Source organism: Gastrolobium bilobum, unplaced genomic scaffold (assembly GCF_033153095.1).
Source record: "Gastrolobium bilobum isolate Gb01-03AN ecotype WA unplaced genomic scaffold, APGP_CSIRO_Gbil_v1 utg817681, whole genome shotgun sequence".
In the NCBI taxonomy this organism is placed as follows: domain Eukaryota; kingdom Viridiplantae; phylum Streptophyta; class Magnoliopsida; order Fabales; family Fabaceae; genus Gastrolobium; species Gastrolobium bilobum.
The window spans coordinates 4,370-27,877 of record NW_026897241.1 but is presented as its reverse complement, the minus strand read 5'-3'; the positions used below and the strand labels follow the sequence as shown (position 1 = coordinate 27,877).

At 39.5% G+C, this 23,508-nt stretch overlaps 1 protein-coding gene and 2 non-coding genes across 3 annotated transcripts; all 3 read left to right on the top strand.

Moving 5' to 3' along the window:
* The first annotated feature begins 383 nt into the window (after nucleotides 1-383).
* Nucleotides 384-488, top strand: LOC133305125 (small nucleolar RNA R71). The gene has a single exon (XR_009750719.1). It is a non-coding gene; the product is annotated as a small nucleolar RNA R71 (small nucleolar RNA).
* Nucleotides 489-14,621: 14,133 nt separating this feature from the next.
* LOC133305124 (small nucleolar RNA R71) lies at nucleotides 14,622-14,728 on the top strand. Its single transcript, XR_009750718.1, has one exon. It is a non-coding gene; the product is annotated as a small nucleolar RNA R71 (small nucleolar RNA).
* A 3,891-nt stretch (nucleotides 14,729-18,619) lies between these two features.
* Nucleotides 18,620-19,270, top strand: LOC133305123 (uncharacterized). Its single transcript, XM_061505259.1, has one exon. The coding sequence runs from the start codon at nucleotides 18,620-18,622 to the stop codon at nucleotides 19,268-19,270; it is 651 nt and encodes a 216-aa protein (XP_061361243.1).
* Nucleotides 19,271-23,508: the final 4,238 nt, after the last annotated feature.

Here is a 23,508-nt window from a genome sequence, read left to right as displayed (position 1 = left end):
AGCACACAGCAGCTAGATTGTTACAGTCCTCATATTCATGAGGACCTCCACAAGTGGGGCAACTCTGACTTGATTGAGTCAAGAGAAGTTGCTCAGTTGGTTTTTTCTGTTCCATGGGCTTCCAGTTTTTTATAGTGTTCTGGAGCGAAGCCATTTGTGCTGAAAGAGCATCAGCTGAGCTTAGCTCAAGAACTCCTGCTTTCTTAGGAGCACTGTGTCGTGTGGAAGGCCATGAAATATGTTTTTTTGAAAGTTTTTCCAACAACTGGTAGGTTTCTGGATAAGTAAAATCCAAAAGATCTCCCCCTGCAGCTGCATCAACAGTTGCTTTCAATGGTGGGGTTAAGCCATGATAAAACGTGTGAATGATGCCCCAATCAGAAACTCCATGATTCGGGCAAATTCGTATCAACTCTTTAAAGCGTTCCCACGCTTCATACAGACTTTCTCCATCATACATTTGAAAGGAAGCTATATCAGCCCTCACTTGGGCTTGTTTTGCTTGGGAGAAAAATCGGGTAACAAACTGTTCCGCCAATTGCTCCCAACTGGTGATGGAGTTTGGGGGCAATGTTCTCCTCCATTCTTTGGCTTTTCCAGCTAAGGAAAATGGAAAAAGCCGCATCCGCATGTTTTCTTCCGAAATACCATGAACTTTGAAATTATCAACTATCTCAGTGAAATTGTCCAAATGACTGTGAGGGTCTTCCATGGGTAGTCCATGGAACTGACCAGCGTTCATAATCATTTGGAACATTGCAGGTTTCATTTCAAAGTTCGGGATATTCAAAGGAGGGGGAACATAGCCTCGTTCTGGACCATTTCTGAAGGGAGCAGCCATATCATTCAATGATGGCCCTCTTCCTTCATTCGGTCCTTGTTCAGGCTCATGATTATGATTTCCATTGTTATCATTGTTTACAACCTCCGCCATTGTAATGTTTCTCAACCTTTGAACTCTTCTTCTATTTCTGAAGGTTCTCTCGGGTTCTGGATCAAAAAGTACTATTTCCAGTCCAAGTTCTGTAGGTTCTGTGCTCATACAAATGGAGGAGGTCTATCAAAACAAAAAGACTGCAATTAAACAACAAAAATGTTTCCTTAAAAACGCCCTTTCTTGCCAAATGATCCCCGGCAACGGCGCCAATTGCTTGGTCGAACCGAGAGCTGCTCGGGAATATCTTTTCAGAGAGCAAGAGTGCAGAGTAATAATCAGGATTGCCAACAGGAGCAATCTACTCTGACTAAGAGCAACCCTCTTCAACTATACGCAAGCGTACGTGTCAAGCAATATAGGGTATTGTAGCCCCAGATTTATCGTCCTCAGGGAGCAGTTGTGAAGTAAGAAGCGCTAAAGGAAACTTAATTTGTAAAATGGAGCAATAAAAGAAAGTACTATTCTCAGCTAAGCTTCACAAAGAGCAATCTCTGGGCAGCTAGTTAAACAATGTTAACCATTCTGAACCAGATGAGAGCAGTGAATGACTTAGCACGGTCATCGAATAAAAAGGCATCAATTTAAGTAACTTCAAGAGCAGTCAACGAAATGAAAGTAAGAGCATCAGCTGGTAAAACACAGTTCAGTTATCGTGAGGAAAAGGTTGTGATAGAAGTTTGAGTTAAGATTAATTTCAGAAAAAGTCAAGTAGGTGTTACGGGTTCCATGTTTTCATCCCTTTGGTTAACCCTGCTTGGTAGCATATTTTACAAGTGGATTTTGCTCCTTCCCTTGTTTTGCTATAGGTAAGCAGAGGGTAAGGCCTTACTCTCCACGTTACTCCATAGTACTTGGAGTTATATGCAAGGAAACCATGCTGCCTTCTCAAAAGAGCATGGATTCACATGGCAGTGCTCCCCATTCCAGGTGTTTCTCCCTCCTTTCTTCAGGCTAAACTACCCCAGGATCTTGAGAATGCTCCACACGCCCTTGTCAGTGTTTCATCAACCGAGTGGTCCCGGGATGAGGTTGCCAGCCCAAAGGGTTTCACAAAATCAATAAATTAAACCAAAGAGCAACTCAAAATTCATTTATAAAATATGTGTTCCTTACAAAGTTATCCTGAGACAAAAGGGATTACTTCTATGGAACCCTCACCTACTTAGAGGAAGTTAGCTCCTAGTGAGCATTTTTACAAAAAGAAAACAAAGAGATGACGAGTCCTAGGATGGGCGCTGATGATCTTCTTTATGAGGATTGCTTGTTCCTTTTATAGGGTTCTTCATTTGATCTTCATTGTTCCTTTCATCAAGGGTCGTGCTTTGTTTAAATCCTCTCCAATGGTAGCTTTGCTTCTTGCCAGCTCAGCTCCGAATAGAAATCCTCTCCAATGGTAGCCTTGCTTTTTGCCAGCTTGGCCTTAAATGGAAGTGGTCCCCCTGGCTTTTGGCTCCCTTTGTGAGTGGGAGTATCGGATTCAGGGAGGCACCTCCACTCCTTCTGCTGCAGCTGACGTGGCGGCTTTTGATTGCTCAGCTTCTTTGCTTTCGTACTGTAGCAGAGGTAGCACCTCCACCTTCTCTGTTGTGGCTGACGTGGCGGCTTCCCATTGCTTCCTTTGACTGCTGTTGTACTACAGCAGGCTTTTTTTTTTTTTTTTTTTTTTTTTTGCGCAACACTCCTTCTTCTCTCTTCATTTTGTGGTTCCTTCTGATGGGCCTTAGGTGTCCTGAACAAAGCAAACTAACCCAATAGTCATATGTGAAAAAGATAATGTTAAATTTGCTCCAGGTCTACCTTAACTCCCACTTTCGGTATTGCTCTGGTCCACTATTCAAAACGCCTCAACTCTTGAGGACCATCAGTCACACTGAGCGTTTTAGCGTCCTGGCCTTAAACATGTGTAAAAACTGGACGGGCGCTAAAACGTTGAAACCAAACGTTTTAGCGCCAGGCCAATTTTTGGGTCAGTCATTTCCACGAACACCTTGTGTGTGTGTGCGCTGGGTATGTTGTGTAAAACAATTTGGAGAACTCTCTCATCCCCAAAATATCAGACAAAGGCAATAGAACCAGTAGAATAATACAAATAAAACTAATATCAACATGCAATCCTAAGAATGATGCAGGAAATCAACATGTGAAATACCCTAGAAAATGCCCCAATAAGTTCTATGATTCAGATATGATATATGATGGAGAGAAAAGAGATGAGAGACATACCGTGATGTTGATGAGAGGATGTGGAGGAAACTATGAAGAATGATGATACCAATGTGATAGCATAAACCAGTTGTGGAAAATAGAGGGAAGGAAGAATGTAAAAGAAAAAGAGAGGAGAAACCGTGTTATGTCGAATTAGTGACAGGGCGCTAAAACGTTGGCTGACCAGCGCTTTAGCGTCCTTGTCCAGAGAAAAATGCACACTTTGTGCAGCACAGCGCTAAAACGGTCAGAATTAGCGCTTTAGCGCGGTTGGCCAAAGTGCCCACTTTGTTGTTGGTGAACGCTAAAACGCTCATAGTGAATCTTAGCGCGCACAACCAGAGAGTTTCATAATGATGCAACTCTAGGGACGCTAAAACGGTCAGGATTAACGTTTTAGCGCCCAGCACGTAGCAAAAAAAATTTCTTTGATTTTTTTCAAAATTTTTCCCCCTTTACTTCTTCATCTTATGGATATGGTATGAACATGGAATTACATACCTAGTACAGTGGGTTGCCTCCCACTCAGCGCGTGTTTAACGTCGCGAGCTTGACGGGTATGATCTATTTTACCTCTAATAAAGCAACTGTCAGTAGTTGCCTATCCACAGCACTTCCAACATATAACTTCAATCGTTGACCATTGACTGTAAAACTTCTGTCCGAATCCAAAGAACTGATTTCTACAGCCCCATATGGTTTCATGTCTTTTACCACAAACGGTCCAGACCATCTAGACTTTAACTTCCCTGGAAACAGCTTCAACCTGGAATTGAACAGAAGTACTTGATCCCCCACCTTGAAGTCTCTAGGTGTGATCTTCCTATCATGCCATAGCTTTGTCTTTTCCTTATACAAACTGGCACTTTCATAAGCAGACAAACGAAACTCATCCAATTCATCCAGCTGTAATAATCTTTTATGTCTCGCTGCTTTGGAATCAAAATTCAGATACCTCACAGCCCACAAAGCCTTGTGCTCCAATCCAACTGGCAAATGGCATGCTTTTCCAAACAGCAACTAAAATGGAGACATCCCAATAGGAGTTTTGAAAGCAGTCCTATACGCCCATAAAGTGTCATCAAGTTTCTTGGACCATTGGGTCCTAGCATTCCCAACAGTCTTCTCCAATATTCTCTTCAATTCCCTGTTGGAAATCTCAACCTGACCACAAGTCTGTGGGTGGTATGGAGTGCTTATTTTGTGCCTCACCCCATACTTAGCCAAGGCATACTCCACCATCCTATTATCAAAATGAGTGCCCCCATCACTAATGATAGCTCTAGGAACTCCAAATCTTGAAAATATATGCTTCCTCAGAAAAGCAATCACAACTCTAGAATCATTGGTTGTTGTAGCTATGGCCTCAACCCATTTGGAAACATAGTCAACTGCCACCAATATGTACTTGTTAGAGTAGGAAGAAGGGAAAGGTCCCATAAAATCCATACCCCAAACATCAAAGATCTCCACTTCCTGGATATTGTTCAACGGCATCTCATGTCGCCTAGAAATATTCCCAGTTCTCTGACAGTTGTCACATGCCTCCACAAACTTCTTTGCATCCTTGTATAAGGTGGGCCAGTAGAAGCCACTCAACAATACTTTTGCTGCAGTTCCCTCACCTGCAAAATGTCCACCATATGCAGAACCATGACAATGCCACAACACATCCTTATGTTCTTCCTCTGGAATACACCGTCTGATCACACTATCTGAACATCTATAGAAAAGATATGGCTCATCCCAAATGTATCTCTTAACATCATGCAGAAATTTCTTCCTCTGTTGCCATGTGAAATCGTTAGGCATCAATCGAACAGCTTTATAGTTGGCGAAATCAGCAAACCATGGTGGGGTACTGATAGATAAGACTTTATCCCTAACCATCTCTGTGACAGCATATATTGCCAAAACATGTTCATCAGGAAACTCTTCTCTGATCACTACTTCCGGTCCTTCTTGAAGCTCTTTTTCTGTAATCCTGGATAAGGGATCAGCCACCAAGTTTTCAACTCCCTTTTTGTCCTTGATCTCTACCTCAAACTCTTGCAACAGTAACATCCAGCGGAGCAACCTGGGTTTAGCATCCTGCTTGCTTAACAAATACTTTAAAGTTGCATGGTCAGTGTAAACAATAACTTTTGATCCTAACAGATATGGCCTGAATTTGTCAAATGCATACACAATTGCCAGTAATTCTTTTTCTGTAGTAGCATAATTCTTTTGAGCATCATTTAAGATCTTACTGGCATAGTAAATGACATGCAACAATTTATTCACTCTTTGGCCTAGTACCACTCCTACAGCATAGTCACTGGCATCACACATTAATTCAAATGGTAATGAGAAATCAGGTGCCATCATGATAGGTGCAGTGGTCAACTTTTCTTTCAAAACATGAAATGCATACAGACATTCATCATCAAACAGGAACTCTTGGTCCTTGACCAATAACTTGCATAAGGGCTTGGCAATTTTTGAAAAATCTTTTATGAACCGCCTATAAAATCCTGCATGACCAAGAAAACTCCTTACACCCTTAACATTAACAGGTGGAGGGAGTTTCTCAATCAAAGAAATTTTTGCCCTATCCACTTCTATTCCTGTTCTAGACACCTTGTGTCCAAGAACGATACCTTCTGTCACCATGAAGTGACATTTCTCCCAGTTCAAAACCAAATTACAGTCCCGGCATCTTTTTAAGACAGAATCTAAGTTTTTCAGACATACATTAAAATCATACCCAAATAAAGAAAAATCATACATAAATATTTCTATACATTCCTCTACCATATCAGAGAAAATGGAAAGCATGCACCTTTGGAAAGTGGCAGGAGCATTGCATAGACCAAAAGGCATCCTCCGATATGCGAAAATTCCATATAGACATGTAAATGCGGTCTTCTCCTAGTCCTCTGGTGCCACAGCTATCTGATTGTACCCTGAATAACCATCCAAGAAACAATAGAAAACATGTCCTGCCAACCTCTCTAGCATCTGATCCAAGAAAGGAAGTGGAAAATGATCCTTCCTGGTTGCCTTGTTCAACCTCCGATAGTCAATACACATTCTCCAACCAGTGATTGTCCTTGTGGGAATCAGTTCATTATTCTCATTTTTCACCACAGTCATCCCCCCTTTCTTGGGCACTGTCTGCACAGGACTCACCCAAGCACTGTCTGAAATAGGGTAAATCATCCCAGCATCAAGCAACTTCACAACCTCCTTCCTCACTACCTCCTTCATAGTGGGGTTGAGTCTCCTCTGTGGTTTCCTTACTGGTTTGACTTCTTCTTCCATCAATATTTTATGGGTGCAGAAGGAAGGATTGATACCCTTGAGATCAGAAAATTGCCAACCAATTGCCAGCTTATTATTCTTAAGTACTTCAATCAACTTTCCTTCTTCCTCATCAGACAACATTGCATTAATGATTGCTGGATATGTTTGATCATCCCCAAGGAGCACATACTTCAAATGTGAAGGTAATTCTTTAAGTTCTACCTTAGGTTCTCCTTTTGGAATGTCATCAATCTTCTTCTCAAGCTCTTCCACTTCTGGCTCTTCTTGGTAATCTTCTGTACCTGTCTCTTCTTCTGATCTTTCTTCCTCAACTGGGAATTCTTCTTCTTTATTCACTTCTTCCACAACCTCCTATATCACATCCAATCTAAAACAATCCCCCACATCAACAGGGTGCTTGATAGTTTCAAATACATCAATTGTGATTGTTTCCTCATCCACCCTTAGCAACAACTTTCCTTGTTCAACATCTATCAAAGATCTTGCAGTTGCTAAAAAGGGTCTTCCTAACAATAGAGGACTTTTTGTATCCTCTTCCTCCATGTCAAGAATCACAAAATCCACTGGAAAGATAAACTTGTCTACCTTGACCAAGACATCTTCAACCACACCTTCAGGCCTCTTGATAGATCTATCTGCAAGATGCAGAATAAGATTGGTCTCCTTCAAAGTGTTGATTCCCAAAGCTCTACGTACTGTCAATGGCATCAAGTTTATACTGGCTCCCAAATCACACAATGCCTTTCCCACCTCAACATCTCTTATAGCAATAGAGATACTGAAGCTTCCAGGATCTTTCATTTTTGTTGGAAGCTTCTTCTGGATTAGGGCACTACACTCTGCTGTTAGGGCCACTGTCTCACCATCAGTTAATTTCCTCTTCTTAGTAAGAAGATCCTTCATGAACTTTGCATAGTGAGGCATATTTTCCAGTGCTTCAGAAAATGGTATGTTAATTTGTAAATATATCCAGAAATCTTGCATAGTGCTGTTTTTGAATCTATTGCTTTAACCTTTGAGGGTAGGGAACTCTAGCATAGGGAGATAAAATAACCGGCTGTTCTTTCTTGTCAGCCATCTTCTTCTTTTCCCACTTCATCATCTTTTGTGGGGAAGCATTTTTACCAACTTCTACCTCTCCTTCATTCTTATTGTCCTTCCCTTCCTCTTCTTTCTCAATTCCAACTATAACATCTCTAACAACTACTTCCTTCTCACTTTCCTCATTTCTCATCTTCTCTACTTCATCATCAGAGACTACATCTTCAACCACAACCTCTTCTTCATTCTTTTTATTTTCCACATTCTTTTTCACTGGTTGAAGTACCAACCCACTTCTTGTCATAATTGCTTTACAGTTCTCCTTAGGATTCACTTATGTATCACCTGGAAATTTCCCTTGTGGTCTCTCTGATATTTGTCTTGATAATTGACCAATCTGGGTCTCCAAATTTCTGATTGATGCTTCCTGATTTCTGAAAGAAGTTCTGGTCTCCTGCATGAATGCAGTTGTCTCTTCCCTGAATGAATTAGACCCCTGGATATAATCCTGAGTTGTCTTAGATAACTGAGCAAACGCTTTCTCCCATGCAGCAGGTGAAAGAAACTGGCCTTGAAGGTCGAGGCATGTGAGAGGAAAAAACAAAATTTTTCGAGCGGAATAACACATACCATATCAAGAAACATGCTTTAGGGCATGGATGTTACCTTGTTTGCTTTCCAAAACTTGAGGATGATCTAGATGAGGCTTGAAGATGCAAGCTGTAACATCCCTCAAAATTAGGAAAAACTAATACAGATTACGCTAATCTCATGGTTACTCATGGGGAATTAATATTGAGTTAGTAGGTAACATTCCACACAATTAGGGAAATACATAAAATACCCTAAGGTATAAAAATGAACGTGGGGAATATTAAATCTATATATATATATATATATATATATATATATATATATATTATGTTTATTGACTTTCAATTTTTATTGAGAACTAGCATAGAATTAAAATTAAATTAGGAAATTATTGAATTATAGTAAGGATTTATTTTAGACATATGAAACTTTAGATATAAAGTATAAGAATGTATAAATTGTATAATAGAAAAAAAAAGAAAAACATGATGTTACTTTAGGTCACATGTGAATCAAAATGTTAAAGGCTAGAAGCTAAGTAGTATCACTTTTGGGTTACATATGTATTGGTCCCTAATTACCCCTTTTGGCCGAATTTATAGAGCATGGAAGAGTGTCATTAGGTCAGCCCAAAACCCCTATATTTTTGCTGAAAATTTATCTTAACTTAGTAATCCTACAAGGCAACTTACAATTGGACAAATATCTCCACATGGCAACAACTTTTTTCACCTTGCATTCCTCATCTTGTACGCTAGATGCTGTCAAAAAGGGGGCTGATGTTGATCAGAAAATTCTGAATCAAAGTACCTTTTATGACCCAAAGCAGTCCACTTACTTTTCTTTCTTTCCCTTTACGCATAGGTTGTACCAAAAAGCAACTTGGTTGCTTGTTAGACTACCCAAAGGAAACCAAGTCAGCCATCAGTTTTAAAAATAAAACATCTCAAGTCCAGCACTCCACCTCTCTCACATGCGCTTTGAAGGAGCAAAAAGGAGCTGACATTACTTGTTGAACTTTCCATCGTTATTCTACACTATTGACCAGCCTTGACATGCAGCCAATTGAGGCAAAAACCCTCAGCTTGCATGTTTCTTTATTGGGCAAAATTGTCACTCTCACTTTTTCCTCCATGTGCGTCCAAAAGGATGCAACAACCAAAGGTAGAATGCTGAACCATTTAAAAAAAAATCAGTTTTGTCTCTTCCTCATTTCTTAACAGCACTGTATATGAGTTAAGAAGAGAACCTAGTGCCAAAACATCACCTAGCCGCGAATACCATAGAGAAAAAGAACCACATTTCAATCCCATTCTTTTGTTCCTTCAACAAACCGTGACTATCTTCCTTAAACCAACCACCTACCTCTTATTTCCTTCACCCTCCAAAACCGTATCATCATAGAGAAAAAAAAAAGGGAACAAGAGTCCAAATCCCCTCATACTACCAAAACCGTGACCTTGTGTCATCAAGAGAAGGAGTGTAGCTATCATCTAGTTCTCCCTTCTTTTTCTTCTTTCTTGAAACCGTAAGCTCTTGAATGAGAAACAAGGATGGACATCATCTTATTCTTTTTCCTCTGCTGGCCGAAAGCTCCTAAGTAAGTGGTTAAATTTTCTTCTCGTTTCCTTTTATCACACAAGATTCTTATAAGACCATCCTTTGTTGTATGCGTGGACCTCATCTTGGTAAAGCTTCTCCCTTCATCGTGCGTCACTAGGCTGAACGTTGGAGTTTTGAGTAGAGGAAGCCCTGTCTATTTTGTTTTTTTGAGTTAAACTCTTGGTTGAGGACAAAGAGCCGTAAGTTCCCTTCTATTCCTTTGTGCACTTGTTTCGGTTTTAGAACATTTTGGAGGGCTGGATTATTCTGTTTAGTGGTACTCTATTATGTTTAAACTTAGCATAAATAAAAACCTAAAGAAGTTAACTTGGAACTAACCTAGTATAAACATGGGACTGTTTGGTATTAATAAAGGTATCATGAACTTTTATGAAGAAAAGAAATAAAGGTAGTGTGCATGCTCTCTTAGTAGCGCTATGTACATGTAAATTATATATATACTTTTGTCTTGGATGTTGTTTTATGGCCACTGTTTTGCTTAAAAACGTTACTGTTGATGTCACTGTTTTTGCTGAATAAAGTTGCTGATTGATGCTCCCCTGCTCATTGTTTCATTGTAAAAAATTTACTAGACAGCTTGTTATATTTAATCTCTGAGAAAACGCTGCTATAATAGGATCCTCTGCTCACTGTTTTATAGGAAAATTTCTCACTGTTAAAAGTGTATAAAGGTTAAATGAGAGTCAAGAATAATTTTAGAAAAAATAAACCTTGCTGGTCGAAGAATGTAGGAACTTTAAACTTGGAGATTTGTTGAATAAATCGAATGTGCACTGATTTATTATACTGTAAATTAGGTGTGAAAAATCCTTGAGACGTTGGACTGTTTCATTGTGAATCGGTAAAGTAAATTTCGACGTACGAGGTATATGTAGGCGGTATTACCTAATGTGACTATTGGCTAGTGTATGGAATTGTGATGTGTTGCTCACATTTGTTCTATGTATGTTATGATGATGATGAGCCAATGGTAAGAATATGAAAGAATGATATGATATATGCATGCATTTTACATCATAATACATTTTTCTGTTGGGTGCGATTGCATAACACGGCATGTATACTTGATTCATGACATCTTGAATATATATATATATTTGTATTGAGGACATGTGACTGAGCATGCATCATATAGGCATGCCTGGTACCAGGAGAGGGGACACTTGGCTTCAGTCCGCATAGGTTCCACAGTGGGATTCACCTTCATGGGAGCCATTAGGAATACCCACTGTGATGCTACGCGCACGACGGTGCTATGAGCGTAAAGGAAAAAGGGCGTTATATACGCGTTATGATATATGATGAAAAGGATTAAATGTTTGAAGTGACTATTTATGATTTTGTGCCTAGTTAATATTGTTGCATTATGGTTTTGTTGCCACACTACTGGGATTTTCTCTCACCCCTTTGGGGCTGCTATTTTTACAAAATGGCAGGAGGACGTAAAAGCTTTTGAGGACTTGGATATTTGCTGTTGGCTTCTACTGTTTGGGCATGCTGCTATTGATGTGATATTTTATGGATGACTGTATGAAATTGAGAAGATTTTATTACTGTGAACTATGATTTTATTATTGCATTACGATTTTATGACCAGCAAATATTTTGGAAACAGATGTTGAAACGTTTGCGAAAAGGATTTTGACATGTTATCTAAATGCTGAGTTTTGAAAAGTCTTTGCGAGCACTTTGTAAGTTGTCGTACTGGGGCTACGGACCTCTGATTTTCTTATAATTTATATGCACGCGTAGTCCCAGGTGTCTAGTTTCATTATATATAAACCTTGCAAAGAAATTCTGAAAGATCGATTTATTATGAATTTTACCAGCCAGGACATTTGTGATATTTCCACTACTTTCTCTCTTATTGTGCGAGTTATGTTTCAAGGGTCAAACGAACTCCAAATCACTATTATTTTATATGAACGTGAAGCCCCGGATGTCTAGTTTCTAGATTACAAAGAATATTTTGTTGAATCGTTGAAGTGAATTTTTTACCAATTTTTAAAGACAGCAAGGTCTGCCAGGAAAGTTATATTTTTAGTAGTTGAGAAATTTTGAAAGTATACTCTGATTCTTGTGATGAACCCGATTTCATAATAAAATTATTTTAATTGGCATTGTAAAAGTGATTTTCAGTCTCTAAAATATGATTAAAGAACTCTAATCCGCTTAGCAAACAACTCTCTTGGATGCATACAAGGGAGGGTGTTACACAAGCCATCTAATGTTGATCCACACCACCCTTTGTCAAGACGGAAGAACTCTTCTTCAAGGCCACCAACGAAAACACCAATGGAGGCAAGCTATGCGCCCAATGTGTGAAGGAGGAGGCTAGGTCAAGGTGTTTAGAAGAGTGAATATTCAGCAAGAATATTCACAAAAGTGGCGCATGGTTTTCTTTGAAAAAGGCTAGGTTATTTCGAAACTCTCTTAAGAGAAACCTCAAAAGGAACCCACAAGGAGATGAGAGAATGAGTTAATTAAAATCTAATTTTCTTCACTCAAATAAGGCCCTATATATAGCGCACACTAGGGGGATAAGTGGAGTTGTTGCAAAATTCAAATCTTGTCAACAACCTCCTCTCACATCCTCATGATATCAAGTGAATATCTCAACAAGAATCTGACTCAACAACCATCATATGGCCAGCCATATGGTGCGCCCCACTTGGCCTCATAACAGTCCAGATACGTTGAGCAGTTGCATTCAAACTTGAACCAACTGTCTCACTTATTCTCTCAACAAACCAAATCTGACTGGAGCTCATTTGGTTGATCCTATGACCATCATCAGATACCTAAATCAGCGCCCCATATTCTCACTAGAAGATTCTCAAAGATCTCCTCTTGATATTTGGGATTTGTTCCAACAAGATCTTATCTTATCCTTTTGTTATGAAACAACTTTTCATAGCCAATTCAAATTTGAATTCAAACATTTGAATTCAAACGTTCAAATATTTAAATTTTAAATTCAAATTCAAATTCCAAATTCAAATTCAAATTTCAAATTCAAAATTCAAATTCAAAATTCAAAATTCAAATTTTAAATTTCAAAATTCAAATTTCAAATTCAAATTTCAAAATTCGAATTTCAAAATTCAAATTTCAAAATTCAAAATTCAAATTTCAAAATTCAAAATTCAAATTTCAAATTTCAAATTCAAAATTTAAACATTTGATAATTAATTTAACTAATTAAATTAATTAGTAATGTCTTGGACCATCCAAGCCCATTAACTAACCATGCACCCTTTTTTCTTTTTGGTGGGCTTCCAAACTTCTTCTTGGACTAACAACCATTATTAGGGCCAACATAGCCACTGACATAAATGGGCTTGGGCCCAATAAGCCCACAACCCATCTAATGACAACACAGAGCACTATCAATGCTTTGTTGCCCCCGAGCTAGTTAGGTTAATGACATAATCATCCTATTACACATATTTGGTTGTCGTATGCATTTCCTTTCGTCTCGGTTACCTTCCCATAAAACCTAGGGTAAGGAAACGTATCAACCCTTGCGGTTTAGGGTAAGCTTTATTCGAAATAGGGAATCTTCAATTTACTGACTCTAAAGGCAGATCATCTCATGATCTCTTTTACTATGCATAGATTCCCGAGTCTCTGTAAATGTCATCCTGATTTCTCCGGTTTACAGATAACCTAATCTCTCACAGAGATTTGATGAATTCCTTTAGCTTATCACCCTAGCCCTGTGCTCTTTCAGGACAAGCCCAACAGTATACCTATGAGTCTCAATGTTTCAGGCAGACGAGGTATACAGTCAAAGCATGCCTTCTAGAACACAGTCTAGGTAATAACTTCTGGTCTAAGGAAACACATACCCAAATATAAAGAGACTACTCTAATGATACTCTCTGTGAGATTTCCTCATAGAGTCTCTTTTGTGGGTCTGTTCAGTGCGAGCTATACCCTTATAGATCCACCCACGACTTTAGCTAAGACATCTCCATATCTGTAGCTCATGAGATCTTTACCTTGCATCCGAATACAAGTAGATAAGTCGTGCTAGTCTTACCCGAGATCACTGATCCCCATTCTCAGTGTCTCTAGACTAGGAACATAAAACTAGGAATAAACATCCAGTATCCTTGAATCCTCATGATCGTGATCTCATCACAGATACTCAAGAGATACCTATTTTATTCCAAGGGGTTTATCCAGTTACTCATATATAATATTAATAGTAATATCGAGACAAAATATGAAACAGGATAAAGAATGCTTTTATTTATTTGCGACAATACAAAGTTCTACTTATGTCCTAATCTAATCAAAAGATTGTCTCTAGGACATCCATATACTAACAGCAGGATCACTTGACTGCTCCTTCATATTTGGTGGTGGAGGATGTAATGGTGGGTTCAATTGATGGTTGGAACTATAGCTGAATCCTGGGTGTTGATTCTTGTTCTTCCATGGTGGCACATAAACATTCCTTCCCTGATTTTTGTAGTTCCTTTGATTATTCTGATCATACCACACTTCATTCACCTCTGCTTGTTCTGGTGATCCCCCATAATCACACTCCTCTGTCACATGGCCTTTGCCACAAATAGCACATACACTCTTGGTTTCCACAGAAGCTACCTTTTGTGAAGAGAGTTGCTTAATAAGGGTATCCAACTGTTGTTGTTGTTGTCTCTGTGTCTGCATCAGCTGATCATTCATTGCCAACATAGCATCATACCTATCCAACCTGATGATTCCTGTCCTTCTGTCAGCCAATGGGGCATTATCAAATTCCTGAGATGCCAATGACTCAAAGATATCCAAGGCTTCTTGAGGAGTCTTGGTAGTCAATGATCCACCAGCAGTGGCATGCACCAAGGTTCTAGTGTTAGTGGTCATTCCTTGCAGGAAGATTGCTGCTTGTTGCCATGCCTCAATTCCATGCTGTGGACATTTCCTCAACAAAGTCTTGAATCTCTCCCAAGCCTCATAAATGGATTATGACTCTTTCTGCTTAAAGCTTGTAATCTCATCCTTCAACTTGGCCCTCTTGGATGCTAAGAAAAACCTCTGCAAGAACTTGGTTTGCAGATCATCCCAAGTTGTTATACTTCCTTGTGGCAATGATTGCAGCCATCTCCTTGCATCATCCGTCAGTGAATGAGTGAATAGTCTCAACAGAATTGCATCTCTTGTGACACCATTTATCTTCACAGTATCACTCAACAACAGAAAGTTCTCTATGTGCAAGTAAGGGTCCTCTGCACTGGTTCCAGCAAACTGATCCTTCTGCACCAAATGTATCAAAGCAGGCTTCAATTCAAAGTTGTTGGGCTCCACTGTTGGGCGCACAACACTCCCAATTGGAGGAATCACTGCAGGAGTCATGTACTCTCCCAGTGTCCTCTGTGGTGGTGGTGGTGGTGGTCTGTGATTCTCTGCCATTATCTCTTCCTGATTAACCGTACTGGATTCACCAATTTCTTGCAACTGTCTCCTTTGCCTGGCTGCCCTTTTGTGCTTCCTCAATGTCCTTTCTAATTTTGGATCATACAACAACAAATTCGGATCAAGTGTACCTCGCATATACCAGAATCAAAATTGACCAGAAACTTAACATAAACTAAAATACTGAAAATAAAAGGATTCAATCTCAGACTTCTATGGTATCAGTTAGTGTTGAAAAACAAATTCCCCGACAACGGCGCCAAAAACTTGTTGGACATTTAGCAAGTGCACTAGTCGTACAAGTAGTAAAATGATGAGTAAAGATCGTTCCCACGAGGAATTGTGTTCAAGCACCAATAAACCATAGAAAACTAATTTGAATCAGATAAGAATTTGTAAAAGTCATGAATAATTTGTCACCAGAAAATTGATTGTAAGTAATTTGACACAAAATAAATATGGATTAAGAATTGATAAAACAACAAGTAGTCAGAAAACAACTTTCCTCCATAATAACCCATGTAAAAACTGATCATATGATGAATTCTTTTCCATGTGATGTTAATCAACCTTTTACTTATCATCAAGATGTAATCCCTTACTACCCTGATAGATACATTAATCAGAAACCCCAATCCCTTGGTGATCTCTTTCTTAATACATGCATGAAATACTAAAGTCTTAAGATTACATCAGAACTCTAGCATCAATCCCTTGAGTACTAGAATTCTTATGTTGAGATTATCAGATACAGAAGTCATATAAACATCCCTGTTCTACACTACTTCCTTGATAGAAATAATTAAATCAGAAAATCTCAAATCAACACATGAAAAATACTTCATCATATTAATCAGATCAACATAATATTATCATGTAGTTCTATTGCATTCAGACTACAAAGACTCTACTCAGACATGACTAAGGAATAGACAAGAGAAGAAGAATCAAACTTCATTTCCATGTTGAAAGTCTTCAATCTCTAAACTATTACAAAGAAATCCTAATACAAAAACTAAAACACTAAGAGAATTTAGAGAGAAGTCAGACTAAAGTTTAAGAGAGAGAGAGAAAATATCAGATCCAGAGATCCCACTAAGTGTGAAGGCTTTGCCTTTTATAGTGTTACAATTAAAAACAAAAAACTGATGTGGGCGCTAAAACGTCCATAAATGACCGTTTTAGCGTCCATGCTTTACGTATGCTCAACTGCTTTTAACTGACTCCAACGCTAAAACGTTAAGGAATGACCGTTTTAGCGTCCAAACTTGGTGAATGCTCAATTGACTTTAACTGACTCCAACGCTAAAACTCTTGATTTGGACGTTTTAGCGGTGGAGACCAGAGTCCTTTTTCCACTTCAGGGCGCTAAAACGCTTATTGCAGGCCGTTTTAGCGCCCAATACCAGCAATTTTCCATCTTCTAAGTGCAGCAGCGCGCTAAAACGCTCTGTGTGGGCGTTTTAGCGCTCATCACCAGCAAGTTTTGGCCTCTTCTTGTAGCAGGGCGCTAAAACGCTCAGTGTGGACGTTTTAGCGCTCAACACTTAGGCAATTTTTCTCCTCTTGAGCTCCAGAATCTTCTTCCTTCTCCAGTTGCCTTTCAAGCTTGCTTTTCCTACAAAAATCATACAAATTTCCAATAAAGCTCTTGAACTTGTAATTGAGGACATCTTAGGACATTGACCTTGTTTTTCATCATTTAATCACACAATTTGATCCTAATTCTTGCTAAAAACCATGATGAACTAAGGGTTCATCACTCACTTGCAAGTATATAATAAGTTTAAAACGCAAAATACGGTGCATGTTCAAGTTCATATCTCATGTGATGTATGTAAGTGGGGTTCAATTGGCCAGAAAACAAGATAGGAATTACACACGTTTGCGACCTACCTAACATAAGGGTCGTAGCCTTATGCCTTACACACCAGGGTTGCAGCCTGATCGTATAAGTAGTCAACATCACATCTATACATTACATTAAACATAAGGGTCGTAGCCTTATACCTTACACACCAGGGTCGCATCCTGATCGTGTAAGTAATCAACAGGCATATCCACATATTTCTGACATATATCAAGGCATATATCATTTTCATAAAAGCATATCATGAACACAAACCATCTTCCAATAGAGGTCGGTGGAACAAACAACAAATCAATCCGAGGAACAGAAGCTTACCTGTCAAGCTAACTCCTCCCTCACAACTCGGTGTCCAAAGGGTCACACGCAATAACAAAGTCCAGCAAAGTCAATGATTTGTTTTCATAACATTCACATCATCAATATCCATAGTCTAGCATTTCATTGCATTAGGACAATATTTCCTTTATCGTTTAATGGCCGTAAGCTTCTCTCAAAGCCATAAGCCTTCAATATCTTAGGTTCTGACTTAGTTAGATCATTACAGAGGTTCATACTAGCCAATATAGGGTTCAAAAACCTAAACCACGCTTTTGTTTGGACAGAATAACTCAAACTATGAATTTTCCAGAATATCCGGATATTCCTCGGGGGCATATCCGGATATCCATATCCGGATAGCACTGGGCTAATATCCAGATAGCACTGGGCACATATCCAAATATCTATATTCGCGACAGAATGCAGTTTTGCATTTTCGCGAAGATATCCTTTCAAGGTTCCATTTTTAGTGTTTCCAGACATTCAAACATGCATATTTAGATACATTTAAGCTAGGGTACTTCATGTTGGTTAAATAACCATCTCATTTAACATTCCAAGACTTGATCTTTTTCATGAAAACTCAAGAACAAAGGTTGAAGCATATACCCAAAGGCTCAAAACAGAGAAGAGGGATGATCTTGGAGCTCTCTACTCAGCTCAATGATTCTGCCACTACAAGGTCACGAAAATGGTTCACAAGTTTGATCTTTTTTCTCCAAAAATAGCTTCTTGAAGCTTCAAATGCATAGGAAATGGCTTCCACTCCACAACCAATGAATTCAGCCCCTAACCCTCACTACGCTGTGGCCACAACTCAGAAATGAGGTGCCTTTCTACCTCCCAAAGCTTGCTCACACTCAACACTAGTGTTTTGGTGAAAAAAAAAGGAGAAAGGTGATCACTTGGGGTTCTCTTGAAGAGGGAAGGGGTGTCAAGGGGGAGAACACAGAAGGCAGCAGCTGCATTCATGTAGAAGCATGCAAAAATTCTGACATAGGTTATTGTGCCTTCCTATCTATAGGCGCACTAACTTAATCTGTCAATATTAGTTCTAATAGTGTAACACCCTCTCTTGTATGCATCCAAGAGAGTCGTTTGCTAATCGTTATTCGAGTTGTGGAAACGGATGAAAACTTTTTCTAAAATTTTCACCATTTTTATCAGCAACACATTTTAAGTTCTTTCCACCAAAAAATTTCTTAGACTCAGCTTTCCACAACAATTTCTACGAATGCTGGTAGGAAGAACAAGAAAGAATGAAACACACGAAGCTGCTGTCTTTGAGGCAAGGAAACATGACTATCAATGAATACATTGCAAAGTTTGCACAACTGATGGAATATGCCAATTTTGATCGTAACATCTATGATGAGGAGTGGCAAGTGGAGAAGTTTGAGAGTGGATTGCATCCCGAGATCAGAAAGCTCATGTTGACCCCGGCTATCCGTACTCTGCCCGAAATCATTAATCAGAGTCGGCAGGCAGAAGGCATTATCATTGAAGCAAGAAATTTGAATAGACAACCGGTGCAACAGCAGGGAGGAAACAGAGGGGCCAGATTCTTCAAGAAGAACACGGGAATGAACAAGGGAAAGGGTCCACAGATGCAAGCTCGGAATGGTAATTTCAAGAGAAATACTGCACCCGGTCAGTCATCAGCAGGACGTCAGGGTCCCAGTGCATGTTCTAATTGTGGGAAAAACCATGCTGGAGTCTGTTTACAGGGAAGCAACACATGCTACAGATGTGGTCAACCTGGACATTTCGCTTCTAAATGTCAAAACTATGCAAGTCAGCAACCTACTCAGGCCAGAGTGTTCACCCTCGATGCTAATGAGGCGCAGAAATATCCGAATCTTATTCGAGGTAACATAATCCTTAACGGTTATCCTATTTCTGCTATTTTTGATTCTGGAGCATCTGGTTCGTTTATGGCATACAATTGATAGGCAGGACCGATTGGGTATACACAAAAAGAACTTTGGAGATTTTGTTTTGCTAGCAATTGTTGAAATAAAAACTTAGGCAGTAAACCATTAGTTGGGATGCTTGATAAATTGAATAAAATACAAAGAATGAGAAGAATGAAAAATAAAGCCCCCACGGTTAAATTGTTATGCTGATTGCCACGCTAGGAAGATGTACCCAATAACCCTTGTATTATAATTAATTGCGTAGCAGGTTTAAAGAACTTTTTAGCGCACACATGACCTAGGAGAGTTATTATGTGGGCCTGATATTCCGTGAGCATTTTCCTTGGTAAGAAACCGAACCCTTGGAGTTAAGGAATTTAGGGACAACATGCTCTAGGCCTCCTTGCCGTACCCTAGGCTTAGTGGGGTTGGCTATTTAAATAAAACTCTGAATATTTTTATACTAAGGGAGCCAAACCTGCATGTGTTGGATTTCATCATTAAAATGAGCTACTAAATCTATAAGAAGGCAGAAATTTCATTCCGTAAAATAACCATGAAAACCGAATTGGTATATTAACTTAAGTAAGAAAGTACTCTACAGTAGGAGCTATGGGAAACCGGTCACAGAATAAAAATGAGAAGCATGAAAATTGTTGATGAATTATAGGAATGGCTTGGAACCAATTCTGATTTGTCACACATGTATTTTAGGTGCACATAATTCTTATTGAGTGAGCTGAATTTTGGTGCTGTTGATTATTGCTTGGACCCAAGGTATGTGTAGGCGGTATTACCTAATGTGACTATTGGCTAGTGTATGGAATTGTGATGTGTTGCTCACATTTGTTCTATGTATGTTATGATGATGATGAGCCAATGGTAAGAATATGAAAGGATGATATGAAATATGCATGCAATTTTACATCATAATACATTTTTCTGTTGGGTGCGATTGCATAACATGGCATGTATACTTGATTCATGACATCTTGAATATATATATATTTGTATTGAGGACATGTGACTGAGCATGCATCATATAGGCATGCCTGGTACCAGGAGAGGGGACACTTGGCTTCAGTCCGCATAGGTTCCACAGTGGGATTCACCTTCATGGGAGCCATTAGGAATACCCACTGTGATGCTACGCGCACGACGGTGCTATGAGCGTAAAGGAAAAAGGGCGTTATATACGCGTTATGATATATAATGAAAAGGATTAAATGTTTGAAGTGACTATTTATGATTTTGTGCCTAGTTAATATTGTTGCATTATGGTTTTGTTGCCACACTACTGGGATTTTCTCTCACCCCTTTGGGGCTGCTATTTTTACAAAATGGCAGGAGGACGTAAAAGCTTTTGAGGATTTGGATATTTGCTGTTGGCTTCTACTGTTTGGGCATGCTGCTATTGATGTGATATTTTATGGATGACTGTATGAAATTGAGAAGCTTGTATTACTGTGAACTATGATTTTATTATTGCATTACGATTTTATGACCAGCAAGTATTTTGGAAACAGATGTTGAAACGTTTGCGAAAAGGATTTTGACATGTTATCTAAATGCTGAATTTTGAAAAGTCTTTGCGAGCACTTTGTAAGTTGTCGTACTGAGGTTACGGACCTCCGATTTTCTTATAATTTATATGCATGCGTAGCCCCGGGTGTCTAGTTTCATTATATACAAACCTTGCAAAGAAATTCTGAAAGATCGATTTATTATGAATTTTACCAGCCAGGACATGTGTGATATTTCCACTATTTTCTCTCTTATTTTGCGAGTTATGTTTCGAGGGGAAAACGAACTCCAAATCACTATTATTTTATATGAATGTGAAGCCCCAGATGTCTAGTTTCCAGATTACAAAGAATATATTTTTGAATCGTTGAACTGGATTTTATACGAATTTTTAAAGACAGCAAGGTCTATGAGGAAATTTATATTTTTAGTAAGTTGAAGAAATTTTGCGTATTCTGATTTTAGTAATTAACCAGATCCCCTCTTTAGTTTTAATTGGCAATGTAAAAGCGATTTTTTTCAGTCTCTAAAATACTATTAAAGAACTCTAATTCCGCTTAGCAAACAACTCTCTTGGAGGCCTACAAGAGAGGGTGTTATAACAAGTGGTATCAGAGCAGGGCCTCTCTTCTAGTACGGTGTGGTTCGAGGACGAACCAGGCGGAAGCTGGTGGGCATGTAACATCCCAAGAGCTGGCAAGGGCAGGGAGTGATCGCCGGTGCGAGAGGGCACGGACAATGAGCGGCTCATGCCAAATCTTGCAGCTTGGGGGTTCATGAATGAATTGAATCCACACCCAAAAGAGAGGGATTCCAGATACTGTGCTGGTATGGGACGGCATAGTTGGGAATGGCTTATAAGAATTAATTGGTACTACCTATACTAACAAGATGCATCTACTTTTCGGTAGCCCGGATCGGAAGAACTCCACAGTTAAGCGTGCTTGACTTGGAGCAATTCTGGGATGGGTGACCTCCTGGGAAATTTTCCCGGGAAGTGTGCGAGTGACGACAAAACACACTGAAAAGTCTCGTGTTAGTGTGTGGGGACAGTCATTGATTCTTGTAAGTGGCCGGGCGTTACAAATAGCAACGCTAATTATTTTAATCTCAAATTTCCTCTTCTGAACCTAGCCATTTTTCTAGAAATTATCATATTTTTATTATAATTTTCGTACCACTTTTCCAGTACACATTTTATACGTACTCAGATTAGTTCTGGCATCAACACTCATTATTTTTACTCTAAACTTGATATCCTTTACCTAGATATTTTTCTAGGAATATTCATATTTTTATTATAATTTTTCGGGATAGTTCATCGGTACGCATCTATACCGCGAAGCAGAATCGGTATCTGCACTTTTCGTCAGAAAAGCGACTTTAAGCATTATTCGACTTTCTAAACATTTATCTTATCATAATTATGCATAATCTTTATCAAATACATGCTTCGGTATCGATAACCTTATTTAATTAATTAGCGATGCAGGTTCTTATACTCACCCCACCTTTTAAGAATTTTGTTTTCAAAATTAGAGACATACTTGTCCCTAAACTCGAGATATTGCCGGAGAAGCTCGTCCTTCCGCTTCCAAGTACACTCCTCTGGAGTTCTTCGTTCCCATTGCTCTTTGACTAAGGCTATGACCTTTCTCCTCAGCTTTTTTTCTCCACGATCAAGTATCTTGAGTGGTCAGCACTCTATCTACCGCTGTGGTGGAAACTCAGGAAACACCTCGAGGAATTTTCTCACCACAGGAATGCCGGTAATATCCTCCTGTGTCCCACTTACCAAATCTCCTAACATAAAATAACCAAATGCCCCTGCTCTCAAGGCTCTCCTAGCCTACAACACTGAAATATAAGGAGAAGAACTGGTAGGGGAATCACAAGGAGACATCACCACTCGCTTAGCACAACAATCAATCATCACACAATTCTTGGACAACCAGTCCATGCCAAGGATTATCTCCAAATTAGCCATCGGCAATCTAATCAGATCTACCGAGTACTCACAGCCATCCCGCTGAAACACGACATCGCGATGTACAGAGGAAGTATCACACTTTTCTCCGGTGGCGGCAGTAACCCGCAACGGTGGAGAAAGCACAAAAATAGGAAACTCAAGCAATCAGGGTCGTGATGAAAGAATGCGTAGCCCCAGAGTCAAATAATACATCTACAGCACGACTACCAATAGAAACGGTACCTCTCACAAGGTTCGAAGCTCGGTCCAACTGCTGGCGATCCAAGGTATACACTCGGCCCATGGCTGGTGGCACAACAGGTGCCGCTGTAGGTGGAGAAGGAATCATCTGAAGAGGAACCGCCTGAACTGCTGTAGCTCTAGCAGCTAACGAAGGACAATCTCTGGCATAGTGGCCCTCCTTGCCACAATGGAAACAAATGATCTGACCGGTGGCACACGGCCCAACATGTGATCTCCCACGTCCAGTACACCTGGGAGTAGTGGTGGAAGGTCTAGCTGCACTCCCCTGCATCAAAGTCCTCTTGAACTGGTTCGACGCCTGCCTAGCAGATAACTGCTTCCCTTTACCCTTTCCTCCAAACTTCTTATCTCTCCAGGAAGTGGATCTACTAACTCCCTTCACCTCAGATAATTTGGCCTTTTTAGCCTTGCTGACCACACATACATCCTCTATATCACGACACTGCTAAATCATTGTGCCAAAGTCTCTTGATGTCGCTCCAGCTATCCTTTCTGCTATCTGCTCATTAAGTCC

Bases quoted from the DNA above. Each gene is read 5' to 3' on its own strand.
- LOC133305123 (XM_061505259.1), top strand. From the start codon at position 18,620: ATGACTATCAATGAATACATTGCAAAGTTTGCACAACTGATGGAATAT.